This window comes from Manduca sexta, chromosome 5 (genome assembly GCF_014839805.1).
Source record: "Manduca sexta isolate Smith_Timp_Sample1 chromosome 5, JHU_Msex_v1.0, whole genome shotgun sequence".
Lineage (NCBI taxonomy): Eukaryota > Metazoa > Arthropoda > Insecta > Lepidoptera > Sphingidae > Manduca > Manduca sexta.
Window position 1 is genome coordinate 9,579,948 of NC_051119.1, and position 19,335 is coordinate 9,599,282.

General features: G+C 34.5%; 2 protein-coding genes across 2 annotated transcripts in view; one reads left to right on the top strand and one right to left on the bottom strand.

The window, feature by feature from the left end:
• The first annotated feature begins 1,440 nt into the window (after positions 1 to 1,440).
• The window catches only part of LOC115453617 (protein Wnt-5b), a 58,859-nt gene continuing 40,964 nt past the window's right edge, over positions 1,441 to 19,335 (top strand). The window contains exon 1 of the mRNA XM_037444070.1: positions 1,441 to 1,701. Within this exon, the coding sequence (XP_037299967.1) occupies positions 1,583 to 1,701 (119 nt within the window). The 5' untranslated portion in view covers positions 1,441 to 1,582. The remainder of the gene's footprint in view (positions 1,702 to 19,335) is intronic.
• LOC115455956 lies at positions 4,149 to 11,904 on the bottom strand. Its single transcript, XM_030184788.2, has 4 exons — positions 11,650 to 11,904; positions 9,189 to 9,268; positions 4,740 to 4,856; positions 4,149 to 4,411 (listed from the first exon to the last, which is right to left on the bottom strand). Exons 1-4 carry the CDS (start codon positions 11,813 to 11,815, stop codon positions 4,274 to 4,276), a joined length of 501 nt encoding a protein of 166 aa, XP_030040648.2. The 5' UTR covers positions 11,816 to 11,904; the 3' UTR covers positions 4,149 to 4,273.

A 19,335-nucleotide genomic window follows, 5' to 3' on the forward strand; every position in this document is an offset into this window, starting at 1 on the left:
CCAATAATTATATAACACACACTTTCCCGAAAGAGTAGAGAGAGATGCAACCAGGTCACCCACTTTACGCCTCGTGTGTCCGTCCCATCTAGTGACATAGAAAACCTATCGACATCCATTAATTGCGTATAAAAATCCCGAATTAAGATATGAAACTACTAATTGTAAACCTAACCTCAAAAAGTTGCAAATCAACGAGTATTTTGCAAGTCAACGAATATAGTTAAAATATATTTCTATATCAATTTCACAACATTATATAATTCCTCCATCGACGTCGACATTTATCCGTGTTCAATCATTAAATATTAATTTGAAAAGGAACAGCCTAATTAAGCAACGATTGGACTATATAAAGTGCGGGTCGGTGACCCTTCGAAGGGTTTTTTGTAATCAAGTCAGTCTTCAACATCGCTTACATTGTAATGAATCATTTGTGCCAATATTATAGAGGTGATTTTTTTTGTGCTCAGCAGTGGTAAAGGGTCTGTGTTACCCGTTTCCTGCCTCCTTTTATGTAGTACGTAATTATCATTAGAACGATTTGCAATTTATGCATATTAGTACATATATGTTGTGGCAAATTCCATATTCGAAAACCTTTTTTCTTTCACCTTTCGCCACTGCTTCTCAGTCGTACACACCTAACGCAATCGTTTTGGTTAATGATCATATGAAAAATTAGTTGCGGCTTTTGTGATATTTCTCCATCTCTCTCCATCGTACTGGGATTACATTCAGTAAGAGACTTTGTAGACGATTTATTGTGTGTCCATCTTGTAGATATAATAGCAGAAATTGTTCCAAGAATTCTAATTTCGAATGACATGTCCAAACATGTTGAAGACTCATTGTCTGTGGAAGTTAAAAAAACATTATTGATAATAATGTATTATTTTGAGATGTAATTAGCAAAGTGGATATAGTACCTATGCATCGATGAATATTATTTGTAGAAATGAGATTTTTATTGTAGTAATATGTAAAAAAAATCTTTGTTGATAGAAAAGTTAAGCATTTGTTAATGATGTAGGTATGTGTTTATGTTATAGCAGTTTAAATACATCTGGGGCCTTATTCTCTTTGTCACAGATTATTTTGACGGTGCCTAAAACGCACACAACGTATCGGATCGTGTTTAAGACAATTGATATTGGCACACAAAATACCATACCACGCTAATTCCATGAAGATAACGTAACACGGCTAGCTACGCGTTTACACTGTCATAGAGATCAAGGCCCTTGGCTTAAGACGTTGCAACTCCAAATTAATCAAATAAATACGACAGCTAAGACAATAATTTTGTAGAAAAATAATGAGCTATTATTTATCTATTTGTAATTAATTGAGCAAAATAAACAATAATGTTTTCTTTAATAAAAGTAAAGTAAACAATAATGTTCTTTTTTAATTTAAGTTTTTTTTTAATCCAGCATTATATATATACATCGCCTTTTAGACCTCATTCCTGGACAATTTGAAAATATCTCAAAAATCATAATTGCAATGTGAAATAATATAACTTATACTAAATTTGTGAAGTGCGAAAATGTGAATCCGCCATTTTGTGCGCGACAAGATGGCGTCGACGAGTGTGTTCAGATTCCTGGTGCTGTTAGCAGCACTTGTGTGGATCGTGGCTGATGAGAAGAACACCACGAGGGGCAAGCGGGAGCCGTGGACTAACGGCAGCTGGTTGTAAGTATTTTATAATATATAGGGTCATTTTGAGATTGTGTTACTAAATGCAACCACATACTCGTCTTCACCTTTGCTGACATAGTGATAAAAATGATCCATTAAAAACAAAAAATTTCACTAAATATCCTGGGTTTAGGTTTCTGATCATTTTGTAGTTTAATGCGAATATGGAGAATGCTTGGGTGTTTTTCTGACTGAAAGTATCATGTTGCCACTGCAACGAATTCACTTAGAGTAGTAGCGGCTTTAAGGCGCGAAACATTAAAATTACTTTTTATTAATATTTATTTTGTTCGACACTTACACTTTTTTATTTAACATCTACGGCATAAGTAATTTATTGTAAAGTTATATTTCTAAGTAGATATAAGTATGTGATTTAGTGACGCGATGTCAAAATGATCCTGTATACGTATTTTTGAACAAATATGAACTCAACCTTCTTTCTAATGTAAGTTATTTGTGACTGCATGGTTTTTATTCTTAAAACAAAAATACTGTTCGCATTTTCATGCTTCAACTCGTGTAATTCCTAATAAAAATTAATTCATATTATATACAATAATTCGGTGTTTTATCAAAATCTTAGTAAGAGTAAATGAAAAAAACTTTTACACAAATTATTTACACTATATATTTTTTGATAGGATTTATAGTATCACTTAGACAATAATATATAACTCAATTAAAAAGTGCGTACCTACATATTTACTGAATGATAGTACTTACGTGTACCTATATCGTGGATATGCGATTTTCAAACATAAATTATTCAACTAAATATTTTATTTGTTGCCACTATAAAATATTGAAAATTGACCTATCACACGCTATTACTAGTATTTATTCTTTATTTCAATAAATAGTGAGAATGACAATCACAAATAACATCTGTATAATATGGTCTACCGAACACATTTCATGCGGTAACTGATGCTTGATACTATTTGACCTCATTTAGTACTAACCGATTTTTTAAGCATAATCAATATTCCAAATTTTAATTTAATAAATTTTAATTCATAAATTATAACGCTGCCATTAAATTCATATAATATTTAATATTGCTAGTGGAAGGATATAGTTTATATCTGCCCAAATAGCGACCAGCGTACACAAGTTGTTGAAACCCGCCATAGTGACCCACGTAAGTGTGTCCCGTTCCAAGATCAGCCTGTGTATATTCGGTTCCAACAGGCCGGCATAATTGTGACTGCTGAGGGGTAATCATCTCTCGTCAGTCAATATTCTATTGGAGCCCACTTCACTTACTATCAGGTACAGAGGGATCATTTTGCTCTGTTAGTATAACAATATTACGAAGCATGCAACCAATATAATTTAATTATAAACAAAATAAATTATCAAAAATTAAATTGAATAATTCATTGTTATTTAAATGCTTTACTTATTGCTCTATTTTCCTTTTTTATTAAACAATTATTTATTAATTGTGTTTGTTGTTTTTTACTAAGTATGTATAAATCATAACAAATTAACGTCCTTAATGTGTTTAATCATCAACCGACGTCATGCTAACACAATACTCTATGTAGGTCCCTAAATACGTGACAGCTTTTTTGGTTAAATCTTAAAAAGTAAACAATAATATTGCTTGAAAGAGGAGAAAGACTTTTTCTGTACCTATTCGAAATCGCACTGGAAACATTTAATGCGCAAAAGCTTTAAATATGTTAATTCATGACATGGAATTTCTATGTGCTAAATTATTCTAAATCCGTTCAAAAGTTTCTGTCAGTTTTTTACAAACATTCACATAAGATTATCTATCTCATAACATATTAATAATCAATTTCACATCCAATAATCTCAGGTGAGGGTAGTTTAATATTGATCGAATATTGTATGAAGTACGTTTTATTGCAAGTCTAGACTGGATCTCAGGTGTCGTTGGAGTCGGTAATAACTACGCCTTTACAACGTTCATAACAACCCTTTGCGCCTGATGGAAACGCGAGAGCAACCTTTTATAATATGTATTCAATATTACTATGTAAAGGTTGTTGATGAGAATGTATTTAGTATTAAATGGAACTAAATATAAGGTTCATATAGTAAGTTTATATAGATTTATTAAAGTTGATTTTGTAAATGATAAAAATACTTATATCATTAATCGTCGAGTTTGCTATGAATTTTACATCAGTTGACTAAAATTAATAGATAGAATAAATTTATGAAACGTGTATAAAGAATACAGGGTCTAAATTAAAAATTATTAATATTTCTTATTTACTTATGTAACTAGCAAGTTTAAATTCGGTGCCAAATTAAAATTAAACATTGTTTTCGTACATTTGTTTATTTATTTATCCATTTATGAACTACTGAATGGATTTTCTGTGGGACCAACCTGCAAGTATAATCTTAAAAAAAAACCAAATCGATTGATAAATGACTGACATCTCAGGAAACAAACAAAATAAAATACGTCGAATTTATAAATTACTCTTTTTTTTAAACAATTAAAAAACCACGGCGAGCGACACGTCCTTTTAGCCACTAAAATACAACTTATAAACAAAATAATTTATTCATATATTCTAATTTAACATATTGTCAATTTATTGTTAGTATTATTTATGACCGGGGTAGTGGAGTGAACACTCTTCGGTATCCCATACAGCCAGAATTGATACGACAATGTCGATATGTTACTGCACAGAAACGTCAAGGAGATGAAATTCTGAAAAATACAATCAAAGTTTTACGATGAATACAATGTAGGTACTACTTTTATGAACAATCTTGCTTGAAGCTTTTGTATAAAATACGTTAGAAATCGATTTCCCTCGTGCATCATATGCAGTGATTTTTCATTTAATTGGTCTATTCAGGCAATACCAGAGAACGAAATATAACTACCATATTGAGACATATAAAAGAAAAAAGTAAGTAATGACTGCTGATCTTTTAAAAAGTAGGAATGGGTAAGGAAAGCGAGTTTTTTGGTCTCTAGCATTCCTGCTGCCTCAAACGCAATATATAGGTAATTCTTGCTGCCTGATACTCACATTATAAAGCCCGCCGTCACTAATGTATCCGGTGGTTTCAGACCCGTCCAAGTACAGATTCACTTTGAATCCGATTATGATGAATTCTTCCCATAAATCCCTCGTAAATTGGGCCGTCTGCGAAAAAAAACGGTTTATTTTTAAAATAGTTCTATCATTAATCGATAGTTAGATTATATATCGATAGATAGATAGATTATATATTATAGATAGGCGTTGTTGACGAGAAACGTTAGGAGTTTAAAAGGAGGTACTCCCACACATGTGTTATAAAATCATATATAAAAAAATATTCAATAACTTTAGTTACAGTTTGTAGATAAAAAGTTTGGATATTATTACTAGTAAAACGTAGATATAAGTTGTATAAAATGTTATAAAACATCGTATAACATTATACATTTCATAACAGACTATAAACGCCAAGTCGGATTGACTGTCCAAGGAGGCGAGTTGTAATCAAAATGGAAGAGGAGTTGCTGATTTTATTTTTGTTCTAAAAGAGGGGAAGCACGATTACTGGATACCGGACTGTCAGTGTTTTTGTTATTATGTTTCGATTTGTTTTAAGACATATTCACATTGAAAAATGCTATAATAACTGGATAACTTTTGTTATGACTTACCATAATGTGTTCCCTAACAAATATTTTAAAACATTTTATAGCACATGAGTGGAAGCGCCTTTACAAAAGTTCACATTTTTAGAACAATAATTAGCCGATAATGGTATTAATGTGTGTGTGTGTGTGAATATGCTGGCTATATTAAAAAACAGCAAATATGAACTATTGTTTAGTATACTAGTATAGGCAATTAGGGGCCACTTTTTCGACGATCAGAAAACTAACAATTTAAATGACATTAGTTACATTTTTTACATCATAATTTCATTGTTTTAATACCTTTTATCAGTTAATTATAGGAATTTTAATACTATCATTAATGTAAGTCATTCAAATATAGCAGCAATTATAACGTATCTATAAGCCTTTAAAGATTAAAGAGGTAACTGCCAACAACTTGAAAGAGATGCACGTAGTAAGATATGACGTCACAGCATATAATGATGCGAGCGTAAGGGATAGCAAGATAGTGTTCCGCACGCCCACTGTTGATGACTTAATGTTTTATAGCTTATTGTTTCCTAATTATTTTCTATGTTTTTGTAGAAATATTTTTTTATGAAAAGGAATTTACTTCGTAAGATTACTAAAATAATTGCACTCATATAATATACATAATGTTATGTATTTTATTTGTTAATATTTTTATTCACATCCAGGTTTACACTACACTCGAGTTCTTATATTATGAGCGCCACTCCGTAAATAACCACACGCTGTCAATTTTGAAACCATACTTAGTCAGGTGTACGGTTGGCAGTACATTTGAGTCGAACACAATGAGTGTACGGGACGCCAAATCTAGAACATAGTACGTATATATCGATGGTATTTTATCTTTTTTCAAACCTTAGGCACCTAACTTCAAAACTTCGGAAGATAATGAAACAAAAATCGCGATATAATCACTAAAATTAGTTTTAATTCAATAGGTATATTTTTTATTTTCATTATTCCGCATTATTCGTGTAAAAAAATTTAAAGCACGTGATAAGATAAAATGATAATGAACAAAATTTTTGTAACCAGATGTTAAAGATATAGGTGTAATTATATATTACTACTCGTAATTATCTTTGTTATCTAACACAAATTTGAATCAATACCATAAATAATTTTAATATAACATAAGCAACAGCGACGATAGCCTAGTTGAGAGTGGTGCGGTCTGCTGAGTCGAATGTCCGAAGGTTCAAACCCTTTTTTTTTTTTTTTTTTTTTTTGTTTTCGCGGAGAAAGTGCCTTATTACTACCGCCCAGCCTTCGTGGGGGGCGACTGAGCGGTTATGCTGGGGTAACCGTGCCTTACGGCCCGGCGTTGAGCCGCCCGGATTTGATGGTGACCTTCGGGCGACCGCCGGGCCGAGTCCCTAACCCTATATACAATTTAACCTATGCACGGCCTACCAGCTAAAACTCCGCGGTGACCCTCTTCGGCGCATTAGGGACGGCTGCGGGCTTCCTCTGACGTTGAAGTGTCTAGTCTGCGACCGCAGCCGCCCCTGCAAGGTTCAAACCCCTAGGGCACACACTTTTTTTTTTTGTTTTCGCGGTGTAAGTGTCTTATAACTACCGCCCAGCCTTCATGGGGGGCGACTGAGCGGTTATGTTAGGGTCACCGTGCCTTACGACCCGGCGTTGCGCCGCCCGGATTTGATGTCGACCTTCAGGCGACCGCCGCGCCGAGTCCCTAACCTATATACAACGCACGGCATACCAACTAAGACTCCGCGGTGGCCCTCTTCGGCGCATTAGGGACGACTGCGAGCTTCCTCTGGCGGAAATGTCTAAGTCTACATCCACAGCCGCCGCTGATGGAGCACACACCTCTGACTTTTCTAAAATTATGTGTGTATTATTTGTGAATTATCGCTTCCTTTAACGGTAAACAAAAACATCGTGAGGAAACTTGCATATCTGAGAAGTTTTTTATAAGAATTTTGGGGTGTGTGAAGTCTACCAAACCGCACTAAGTCATCGTGGTGGACTAAACCTAATCCCTCTCAGTAGTAGAGGCCCGTGCTCAACAACGGAACAGTATATATCTAATACAGGGCTGATATTATTATTAATTACTAGCTTTTGCCCGCGGCTCCGCCCGCGTTATAAAGTTTTTCAGACTAAAGTTTTCCGTTATAAAAGTAGTAGTTTCCCGGGAACTTATGTTCTTCCCAGGGTCTCAAACTGTCTCCATACCAAATTTCATCTTAATACGTTGGGTAGTTTTTGAGTTTAACACGTTGAGGCAGACAGATGCAGCGGGGGACTTTGTTTTATTATATAATTTTTAGAACTTTTTAAGAGGAACAATCCCGTCATACAGCATTCTTGCATAACTTTAACCGTTTACGCAACGGAAGCTCTCAAAACTAATAATTTTTCCCCGTTTTTGCAATATGTTTCATTACTGCTCCGCTCCTATTAGTCATAACGTGATGATATATAGCCTATAGCACTCCACGAACAAAGGGCTATCCAACGCAAAAAGATTTTTTCAGTTCAAACCGGTGGTTCCTGAGATTAGCCATTACTGCTCCGCTCCTATTGGGTATAGCGTGATGATATATAGCCTATAGCACTCCACGAACGAAGGGCTATCCGACACAAAAATTTTTCAGTTAGGACCGGTAGTTCCTAAGATTAGCGCGTTCAAACAAACAAACAAACTCTTCAGCTTTATATAATAGTATAAAGTATAGATAATATTATGTTAAAATGCTACGCGACTATTTTTTTTTAGCAGGGGGTGCGGTCTGCCACGGAAATGGTATTCGTTTTTACACGCTAATGCCCAGTGTCGATTAACCACCGAGTCGAATAGTAACAAGTCGCAATAATTCGCCTATACATTGATTATGAAACTGCATCCATTAGGAACGCCCCGTGGCGCACAGAGCTTACTTACGGTATATAATATATATGTTTGTAATCCAATTCTGCTCAAATCGACGCCGGGCTTTAGTTTTATTTATGTGAGCACTCTCATATATACGGAGGTGAAAGCGCCTCTGATTTAGCTGTATGCATGGGCTTAGCTTGAGTCCTCCTCCAGGACCTCAATTTCTGAATTCAGACTCTTTTGACTCTAAGACACATTTTTGAGTAAAAACATACTTTTGAGTTCTTACATATTTAATAGTCTTGGTCGTTGAAAAATATTTAGAATGTAGATTGAATAAAGCCCGGTGCATAACAAGGCCATCCTCCGTGTTTTTGGTATTTTTTGTGTTGCACTAGTAAAAACGTAATGCGATTTTTTGGTAAGTAACTAACTTTTATTATTAAATTGTATAGCAAAAACGCAATACGATTTTTTGTGAGTAAGTAACAATTTTTTATAATATGTTGCGATTCAATTAAATGATTTCTTAAATTTTTTAATGATTCGATTTTATAATTAAGTAGGCCTTGAAGGATTTATTTACCTTAGTAGGAGTCGGGTGTCCCAACTTCCTATGGTTGGGCACCACACAATTCCTCCCTCCCACAGTCTAGATATGCTTATAATTCTATGTCGATTTTATATTCAGCTACTATATTCAAAAAGAGGAAGACAATTAGTATTGATAAAATACTAACTCATACTCGCACCTACATACATATATATATACTATATCTCAGAAAAGGTCTGAATAGGTTTGTGACAGTTTGTGTACCTATGTTCCAACAGGCCGGCATAATTGTTTCGACTCTCGACGGGTAATCATGTTTCGTCAGTTGGTATTCTATTGGACCCCATTTCTTAGCATCTGGTGCACTGGGTCAGTTTGTCCAGCCCATATAATAAAAGGCGTTAAGAAGAAAGTTACATTGGATTACTTACCGTTGGATATGATAGAGTGATGTTGACATCCTGTGGTGCGAAGGTCCAGCCTTTTGACCCGTATACTAATAAATATGAATCTGTGAAGATCAAATAAATATTTAAGTTCTACCTAGAATATGAAAAAAGACACAACTCCGAGTCATTTTATTGGTTGAGAGACTTTTTTTATTTCTTTGATTGATGAGACGAGCTTGCCGTTCTCCTGATGGTAAGCGATACGACCGCCCATAAACAATAGAAACATTAACACCTTTAATTACAAAGTATTGTTTGGTATAGCACTGCGCTCGCCATCCTGAGACACGAGATGTAAGTTTTATTATGTCCAGTAGTTACACTGGCTACAATGCCCTTCAAATGGGAACACAACAGTGACTACAAACTGGTGCTTGGCGGCAGAAGTAGACATTGCGGTGGTACATACGAAAGACCTACCACCACCAATGAAGAAAACAATGAAATTGCCGACACTATAAGTACGAGCGCACTGGACGGCCTTATTGTTTGTGAATACTGGTGCTAATCTCATAATAAAGACATTGAGAATTATTACTTTTATTTTTACAGATAGTATTTTTATTTTTAATGCCAGGAGATATGCATAACACGTTTATTATAACAATTTAAATTATAATGATTGCGGCATATGTTGTGACTAGGTTAAAAATATGGTTTGCGTACACGCGAATACCCACAACATCTATTCGAAAACAAAAAAATCGCTTTGATTATAAACGTTAAGCTAACGCCATTTATCAACTGTCAAAAATTAAACAAAAAGCGTCAAGAACATTAAAGTAAAAGCCGATTTTCCACAATACAAGGATCCTAATTAATTAATCCTAAACAAGGGTCCTAATTCAGTAAGAATGAAAATAACTGATTTTTACTGTCAATGAAACTAGCCACAAAGGGTGATAAAAGGGCCAACGGAAGTAGGTTACTAACATATCGTCGGAGATAGTGCAATACCGCGTAACTATCATTGGTGAATGCCGCGTAAGTTACGAAAAAGCGCCATTGATATTAAAAATTCAAATCATGAATACTTTTAGTTTTAATTAATCGACCTCAAAAAAAGAAGGAGGTTCCCAATTCAACGTGATTTTATTATGTTTGTTCCTTCAAAACTCAGTTATTTGTTAACCGATTTGAAGAATTCTTTTATATTTGAAAAAATATACTTCCAGATTAGTCGCATGAAATTGCTGGAGACAGGACATATTTTTTATTCACCTAAATAACGACCATACACAAGGTGTTACAACCCGCCATAGTGGCCCACGTAAATGTCGCGTTCCGGGATCAGCTTGTGTATATCCGGCTCCAAGAAGCCGGCATAATTGTGTCGACTACTGAGAGGTAACCATTTGTCGTCAATCGACATTCTATTGCACCCCATTTACGAGTGCAGTAGTATAATTTTGCCGTACAAAAAATATCCTTTGACTTTTTGTTTCGTACTCACGAATGCTAGTTACGCAGTATTGTTTTATCCCGATGATATTATAATCCAGCCAAAAAGATTGATGATATCCTTATACGAATCTAATTGATAATTATCACACTTTACAAAGGAAGTGATAAAGTATATCGACCATACGCCGTGGCGATAGCTGTGTTAGTGTTTCTACACGCTTCCAAACACGATAGATAAGTATTATTCGATAAAGTTTTTAAATTCAAGTAAGGTTCAATTTGGCACGTGTTTATGTTTTTTTTTAATGGATTATTTATTTCGTTGTACGTATTTTTATGAGTTTTAATATCGTTGATCTCGAGGACGTGTAGACGTAACTTGAAAAAAATATCTGAAGGGTCAACTGTATTTACACTAACCGCCATTTTTAATAAATCTCACTGTTTTCGATCTATCTCAAAAATGAACCAATCAGAACAAAGTATTTTTGACATGTTTACAAATGAATTATTTTGATTGGTTCTTTCTCGGAATCGGATTAAAGATTGAGATTGGGATCATTTATTGAAAACGGCCGTATGTCTACAAATAATCGATTTGCATACTGTAAAAATCAATTTAAAAGTAAAAACCGCCTTGTTCTCTAATAGTGGAACTGACTTTAATAGACACATGTATATTATGAAGCTGTTTAACAATGAAAAGAAACAACGTTTTTTTTATATATTTTTTCTTGTGCGCTCTGTCTCCACTGAATGCTCGCTCGTGTACAGGGGACATTTGCCGCAACCCTAGGCACAGTTAAGTGTGTATACCTCATGGTTGCACACACATTGAGGCATATGAGGGCTCGCGAACTTCCCTCAAATTCCCTCCACCAATCCTAAGAGGATTCCTTCTCTTCCCCACTTCCTTCACCAAACATCCCTTCCCAACTCTCCTCTAGTCCCTTGCAGTCGCTAAGCTAGGGAATTCCTGTATAACATTCGCAAGATTCCTCCTGTGTTGACAGCGGGGCCAATAAAAAAATCAACTTACCATCAACATCTCTAGCGGCACAGTAATATTTTTTCACAGTCCTATACAGCGTAGAATTGACTCTTCTCGACCGATCGTTTACACTCGCCTCCACTTCTACCGGATATATATAGTTAACCGCATCACACACGTGTAGTATATGAAAAATAACTAAAATTATATACATAATAAATGATTAAAACAAATATGGCACTGACATAGCGCGCAATAAACAAATTAAGATTAACACTCGCAACAACATGTTTAAGATATACTTGATATATTGATGATAAAAATTTGATTGGAGGTTTTTGTTGATTAGCTGCACGTCATCGTGTGTTTGATAATAAGATCGCGGATTACGTCATTTTAGTTGAAACTATGGCTGTTGTGTAATATGTTGATATGCTTCCTGACCTAAAGCGGTAGTCTTTAAAACCTAAGCGATTCTTAGGTTTATACAGGATCATTTTCACATTGCGTTACTAAACCCCAATCCTAACCTTGAACATTTAGTAACTAAGTACCAATAAAACAATAATGAATGAATGAATCATCCTAGCCTAATTTTGGCCACGGCGGCTAATCTCAACCGAGATTAACCAGGTTCGCAGGATATATATAGTGTACGAATGTGTGCGTAGTACACAGGTGCACTCTCTGTTCCTTCACTGTCACAGTCCGGTGAGACGGCAATCCGACATGACCGGAGAGAGATCAGGCGCAGGACCAACGGCTTTACGTGCTTTCCGAGGCACGGGGGTATCACACTGCTAACTTTCTGACTCCGAGTTGTGACTGAGTAATGTTTTAAAATGGAAAAATCCAAACACAATTATTTTTACAACTACGCCACCGGGGCAGTCAAAAAAAACATACACATCGAATAAGGAACCTCCCCTTTTTTAAGTCGACTAATAATTAATAGAGGAACCTCAGAAACATTAGAACTGGTTTGGAAACTACAAAAACGAACCCTACACCCTTTGATCCCAGAGACCGTTCATTAAGGCTACTTAAACACTATTATGGGCCATTATATCCACGGTCCAATACGAGATGTAATATATGGAGATGAATGAGAAGGACACTTATAGAGTTAAGTGTGTCAGATGATAATTTAAGTGTGATAGAATGAGTATTGTTCGAAGTAATTTGCGTAATTAATGTGTTCATCTCAATTCAATTAAAATTTTATTTATGTTGGAAAAATGAGATATAAGTAAGTAAAATTTTAGAAGACTAAGTAATTCATGGTTCCATCTTTATTTTTCTTTTGGGATTATTTATTATGATATATGCAACATATTATATTTTATATGCAAAAAAAATTACATAGGACTTTGTAATAGGGAGCCAGCGATATCGTAATATATGTGTTTGTAATGTATAAGACTAAAAGTATCGTAAAATAAGAAAAATCTTTCTTACAAATTAAATTAATGCAATATCTTGATTAATTCATTTATTTGTAAACAAATTCATAAGTTTTTCGTAATATTAATTATCAGAAATAAATAACCACATGTAAATTTACCTTGTAGTTATTCATAACAATTTATAGATATTACTTCAAATATAAAACGAAGCTACCCCAAAATAGAAATTACGTACACATTACAAGGTTTAAAATAACGCGTACTTTATTCAAGTTTTTTTTTTGTCGAACAACTCTATACAGTTCCACGCAGTGAGCAACAAATCAAGTGTATCTCGAAGTTTTATTTGAATTTACCTAGCATAATAAATATACCTTTTTTTCTTTAATTTATACCGACTGTGTCTTGATTTATTATTATTTATTGCACACGATCTAATAAAACGTTTTATTTCAAAATGTATCGTATTTTTTACATTACTTTCCTTTTGTGTAACACAATCTTGTAATTTGTTTCGTAATTGAAACCTTTTTATTTAACTTGCAATGTTTGTATGTATGTTTGGGTTATTTTTTATACAGGGTCATTTTGACATTGCGTTACTAAATGAAACCACATACTTATCTACTTGGAAATAACATTTTACAATAAGTTACTTGAACCGCAGATGTAAAATAAAAAAAAAAGTTTCGAATAAATATCAATAAAAAGTAATTATAATTTTACGTGCCCTTATGCCACCACTGCTATTCTAAGGGAATTCATTGCAGTGGCAATATCATACTTTCAGTCAGAAATACACCCACGCACACGCCATATTCGCAATTAACTATAAAATGATCAAAAAATCAAATAACTAAAAACAAGATTTTTCGTGAAAATATTCGTTATTAATGGATGATCATTGGGACAATGTCAGCAAAGGTGAAGACGAATGTGTGGTTTCATTTAGTAACACAATGTAAAAATGACCCTGTATACACGGATGGCACGGCACGACAATGTAACTCCACTGGACCTGATGATAAGTGGAGGGTCCAATAGAATGTCGACTAACGAGAGATGGTTACCTCTCGACAGTCGACACAATTATGCCGGCCTGTTGGAATTGGTAAAATCTTCCAAATTAATTTTAAAGTAGTTATCCTTAATCAATTACGATGAAATTTTACACTGAGTTCAGTTAGCTTCTAAATGATGTCATTTTAAACAGATAAGTTATTTTTGTGTGGACATCCATGATATTGGCATCAAATAAAAGGTGTTGCTGAGAATAATATAAAATTACTTCCCTCTAAATGCTATATGGCAGACCACACAAGATGGCGGACTAGTTATTTTTTACGTTCTTATATAATATGGGTATCAATTTAAAAGATTAAGTACTTGAGAAAAAATAATAAACAAAATATTAAAAATAACATTAAATACATTTTTAGAGCATTAAACAAACCATTATATTTATAAATGTTATTTACTATTCATATTTGGTTTGGTAGCTTTTTAGGTAATGAGTATTGAAATGTATAATAAATATTGCTTGTTGTAAACTTATAATAGTAACAATACGTAATACATTATTCATAACACTTGCTCGTATAAAATTAATAGGCGCGAAGCTTTTTAAATTAGGAGCTGGGTGGGACTGGTTTTATTTTTTTCCTTAAACTAAAGAAGCAAAATCATACAGCCTTAATATTACAACAAATAAAATATATTACTCATACTATGCACCAATCGTCAACACTATTTATTACAAATCATTATCTTATCTGTGTTTTTCCCGCATCATTAGGAAACCGCAATAAAATTAACTACAAATAACGACCCTATATAAAGATACGACGCTTCATTTCCTACCATAACTCGAATTCTACCAAAATGAAGCTACTAGTTCTTCTGTTATTATTTGTGTTGGCAACACTGAGCGATGCGCGCGGAAATATTTCAATTGGCGATAACTTTGGCGCGAAATTGATTTACCACGAGACCCGTCATAAAATTGGTATACCGTTGATGCGGCGTGATGAAAAAGTAACGGTTAAGGGTGTAGGCAGTGAACGTATCAAGTCTATCTTAGTACAAGATTTGAAAGGAGACGGTGAAAGCTATATTATGAGTGGTGGCGTTGGACATAGTAGCGTTACTATCAAACTGAAGGGCCCTAAAGGTAAAGGATACAAGTTTCTTATTGATGTTTATGCTATATAAAATTATTTTAGAAGATATACAATTTGATTTCTTATGTTACGCAAATGCCAGACATTGAAATAAAACTTTATTTGGGGATTTTATCGTGGTATTTTATATTATGATTTCTCCCAACATTTTGAAGACTGCAGCCTTCATGGCCACGAGGGAGGTTGGTGTGTCGGTCGGGTTTTCGAAGCGACGGGAGAAAATAATAATATAAAAAACCGTGATTAAATCCGAAAAATAGTTTTATTTCAATATACGTTACAATTTGTATTCATTATAACTTATTAATTAATAAAAATAATTTTGTTAATATCATTGTTTCATTTTAATTAAATTGTATATTATTACCTAATGGTAGCTGACTGGACTGGGGTAGTATCACAGGCTGCAGTAAACGGTGAAGTGAAAAGATGCCTTTGCCTTTCGTATGGTGAGTGATATTACCGTAGAGCAAAACCCCAGAAGACAAATATATACTTATGTACTTTAACTAAAATACTCCTTCTTCCCCCCTTAATCTTGACCCTTTAATACCTACTGGTAAGAGAACTATAAATATAATAATAATATCAGCCCTGTATTATATACTGTCCCACTGTTGGGCACGGGCCTCCTCTACTACTAAGAGGGAATAGGCCTTAGTCCACCACACTGGCCTAGTGCGGGTTGGTAGACTTCACACACCCTCGAAAATTCCTAATAGAGTATTTCTCAGGTATGCAGGTTTCCTCACGATGTTTTCCTTCACCGTTAAAGCAAGCAATAATTCACAAAGAATACACACATAATTGTTTTTATTAGAAAAGTCAGAGGTGTGGGCCCTTGGGGTTTGAACCTGCAGCATTTGTCTCGGTAGTCCGTTCCACAACCAACTAGGCTATCGCTGCTATAAGAGAACTATAAGTCTTCTAAAATTGTGATATAGACATAGAAGCAGGGGCGTAGCTACCGCCATAGCAACCGTATCAGTGATTCGTGGCCCCTGTGCTTTGGGACCCCTCTTGGCTCATACATACCTATATTAAACTAAGCAAGCGCTCAAAAGTTCGCTCTGCCCTGAAGGGCCCCAACAAATTTAGATATAGGACCCCTCTACGGCAAGCTACGCTACTGGTTAGAGGTCACTTTAGGTGACCTCTCTTTAGCCAATGTTATAAAATAATAGGAAAATATTCGAAAATACTCGAAACTCGAAATAAATACGTGCCGTGTTGCATCGAATCTGGAATCTTGTATCGCTACTCGCTGCGTCAGATGTTTGGTTCAGTCATTAGCAGTGATGCAATTTTTCCTATTACAATATGACTCATAAACGTCTGACCTTTAGAGATAGTTCTGTATCAACAACACTTACTGTATTTAACACTTTATATGTAAATGAAATACTAGTTTTCGCTCGCAATTTCGCCTGCGTGTAAAAACTCTCCTGTAATAAGTTCTACTTCGTATTTTCGGGATGTAGTCTACATATGCGCCTAAATTTATCTAAAATCGTCCAGTGATTTCTCGGTTTATTTATAACTAACTTTTGCCCACGGCTTTGCTCGCGTGAACGAGTTTTTCCAGGAATAAAAGTTCAATTTTTCCAGGATAAAAAAAGCCGGTCATCCTAGGGTTTCAAACTATTTTCATTTCATCGAAATTCGTTGAGTACTGATTGAGTTTATCGCGTTCAGACTGAGTATTTTTCTCTACATGGCGGAGGTCTGTTTTACAACATATTATAAAGATAAAAATATAATAGACTTTCAAGTTTATTTATTACATTATCGTGATCCATCGCTCCAAAAAAGGACAAACAAACACTTCCGCATGTACTTATTAGTATCATAGAGGATACGTAAAACACAATTATCGAATCATCCAACGATACAAGTAAGGAAAATGTATGAGGAAATGTTCAAGGCAGTTATTGGTCATGAGGACAATTACCAATCGTTCACAGTGCTAAAATAGTGCACACACGTTAGGTAAGTTTAAGAAAGTTGACCGCTTCAGGGGCCTTATTCTCTATCCCGCACGTTATTTTGACAGTGTGTAACAAGCACGTAACACAACGCATCATGTTTAAGACTATAGAAATTTGGCTTACAGAATACCATTCCACGCACATTTCCCGAAGATAACATGACACGGCCGCGTTACGCGTTTACACTATCATACAGAATAAGGGCCCTGTGTTATTGTAATGCGTACGCGTTGTCTTAGGTTTAAATCCCAAGTCGGGCCAAAATAATTGTGACTGGGTTTTTCCATATTAAAAATTACTCGGTCGCAGCTCGAAATCGGGAAGTTGCTGGCGTGATATCTCCGTGCCTTAGAAAGCAATTAAAGCCGTTGGTCCTGCGCCTGATCTCTCACCAGTCTAGGAGAGTGTTCTGCACTATAATATCTCCTGCGTACCTAGCTGATCTTCGTAGAAATTGGCCGCCGTGGGTGAAATACAGCTATGAGGGATTCATTCTAAGGAATTAAGCCTAGCGCGACATTTACTGGTGGTAGGTCATATGTGAGAGTCCACCTGAGTAGGTTCTATTTCTGGCGCGAAGCAGCAGTGTATAGTCACTATTGTGTTCCGGTTTGAAGAACATTGTAACCAGAGAAACTACTAGACATAATAAGACTTAACATCTCATGTCTCAAGATGAGGAACGCAATAGAATACCAAACAATACTTTGTAATTTAAGATGTTGGATGGAGTTCTACTGTTTATGGGCGAACGTATTGCTTACCGTTAGGCGAAAGGCAAGCTAGTTTCATTAAAAGCAATAAAATAATATAACCGTCTTATATCAGTGTAGCTTTGCATAAATAAAAAAAATTATCAAAATAAACTCGAACCTCCAATTCAAGGGAACTCTGTTAAGGATAAATATTGTTTTCATCTACGTGCGCGCTACTACGCTTTACCTACGCGCCTTATCTCGGCGGGGAATTTTATTTTCCCGCCACAAAACCACACACTCTCTTTACTGATCCACAAAACCTACTCAAATTTACCTACATCGTGATTATAGCCGTTTTGGAAGCGCAAAATTTCAAATCCTATCAATAACAGTTTACTTAAAACTCTAATTATTATTCGTAAAGAGCCTTTTTTGTACACAAAATTGTGACTGTTGTTTTAAAAGCTAAAAAATTTGTTGATAAAAGGGTTTTGTACAGGATTCCGTCATCAAAAACCCACATGTCTGTGAGTGTGGAGTGATACCAAACATTTACCGAAATATTAATTACTAGATCTCCATTTGGCGTGATTCTATAGCGCCCATTAGTGTAATTAATTGGATCGCGTCTGTTATTAATAACAGCTCTTATTGCGTTGTGTTAGGGTTTAAATTCGCTGTGATACAGTTAAATGGCGTCGCCAGTTTGTATGTCCTACGGTCAGCCTTGTTGATATGTTCTGTGCGAGCTAATGTGTATTAAAAACGTTTAAGCGCGGTTTACATGGCGCTATAACATAAACACAATACAATGTAAATTATTATTTACAATGTAAATTATTTCCATATTATTTTACAAATTTTTGCAAAGTTTTTGTTTTCCGAAAATGGGATAATTTAACCAAGTTCAAAGATAATTTTAAAATTGATAGGTATGAAAAATGAAATATAATGCATATTTTAAATACATAATAAGTTATGACAGACTCTATAAACAAACTGCTTATATTTTCTTTATTTTTATGTCAAAATACTCATCAAAATAAACCAAAGTATTTTCATTTCCCATACAAGTCGAGTTGTATGTTTCAAACTTTACATTTCCATCGGCTTTAATTTTTTTTATTAAAGAAAAATGATATTGTTGTAATATATTTCCATATTGGCTTCTTTATTAAAAAAACTTAAATATATATTTAAGATATTAAACTTAAAATCATTATATCAATACATAATATGCAAATTCCAATGTAATATACTTAGTATGTGTGATACCTTTTAACGTGGCCCATTTGAAAATTTATCAAAAATTAGAGTTAAAGAACAAAATACATATCTTACTTAATGCAAACATTTGTAAAAATGTTTGGATATAAATGTAAACGCAGAAAAAGCTAAACAGATTTAGATGATATTTGGCACATGAATAGACAATGTCCTGGATTAACCCATAGGCTACCTT

Excerpts from the sequence above, each read along its gene's own strand:
- LOC115455956 (XM_030184788.2), bottom strand. The coding sequence starts at position 11,815 with ATGTATATAATTTTAGTTATTTTTCATATACTACACGTGTGTGATGCG. Across the intron at positions 9,269-11,649 it reads TGCCGCTAGAGATGTTGATG|ATTCATATTTATTAGTATAC; the intron begins GTAAGTTGATTT and ends TGATCTTCACAG. Across the intron at positions 4,857-9,188 it reads TCACTCTATCATATCCAACG|ACGGCCCAATTTACGAGGGA; the intron begins GTAAGTAATCCA and ends TTTTTTTCGCAG.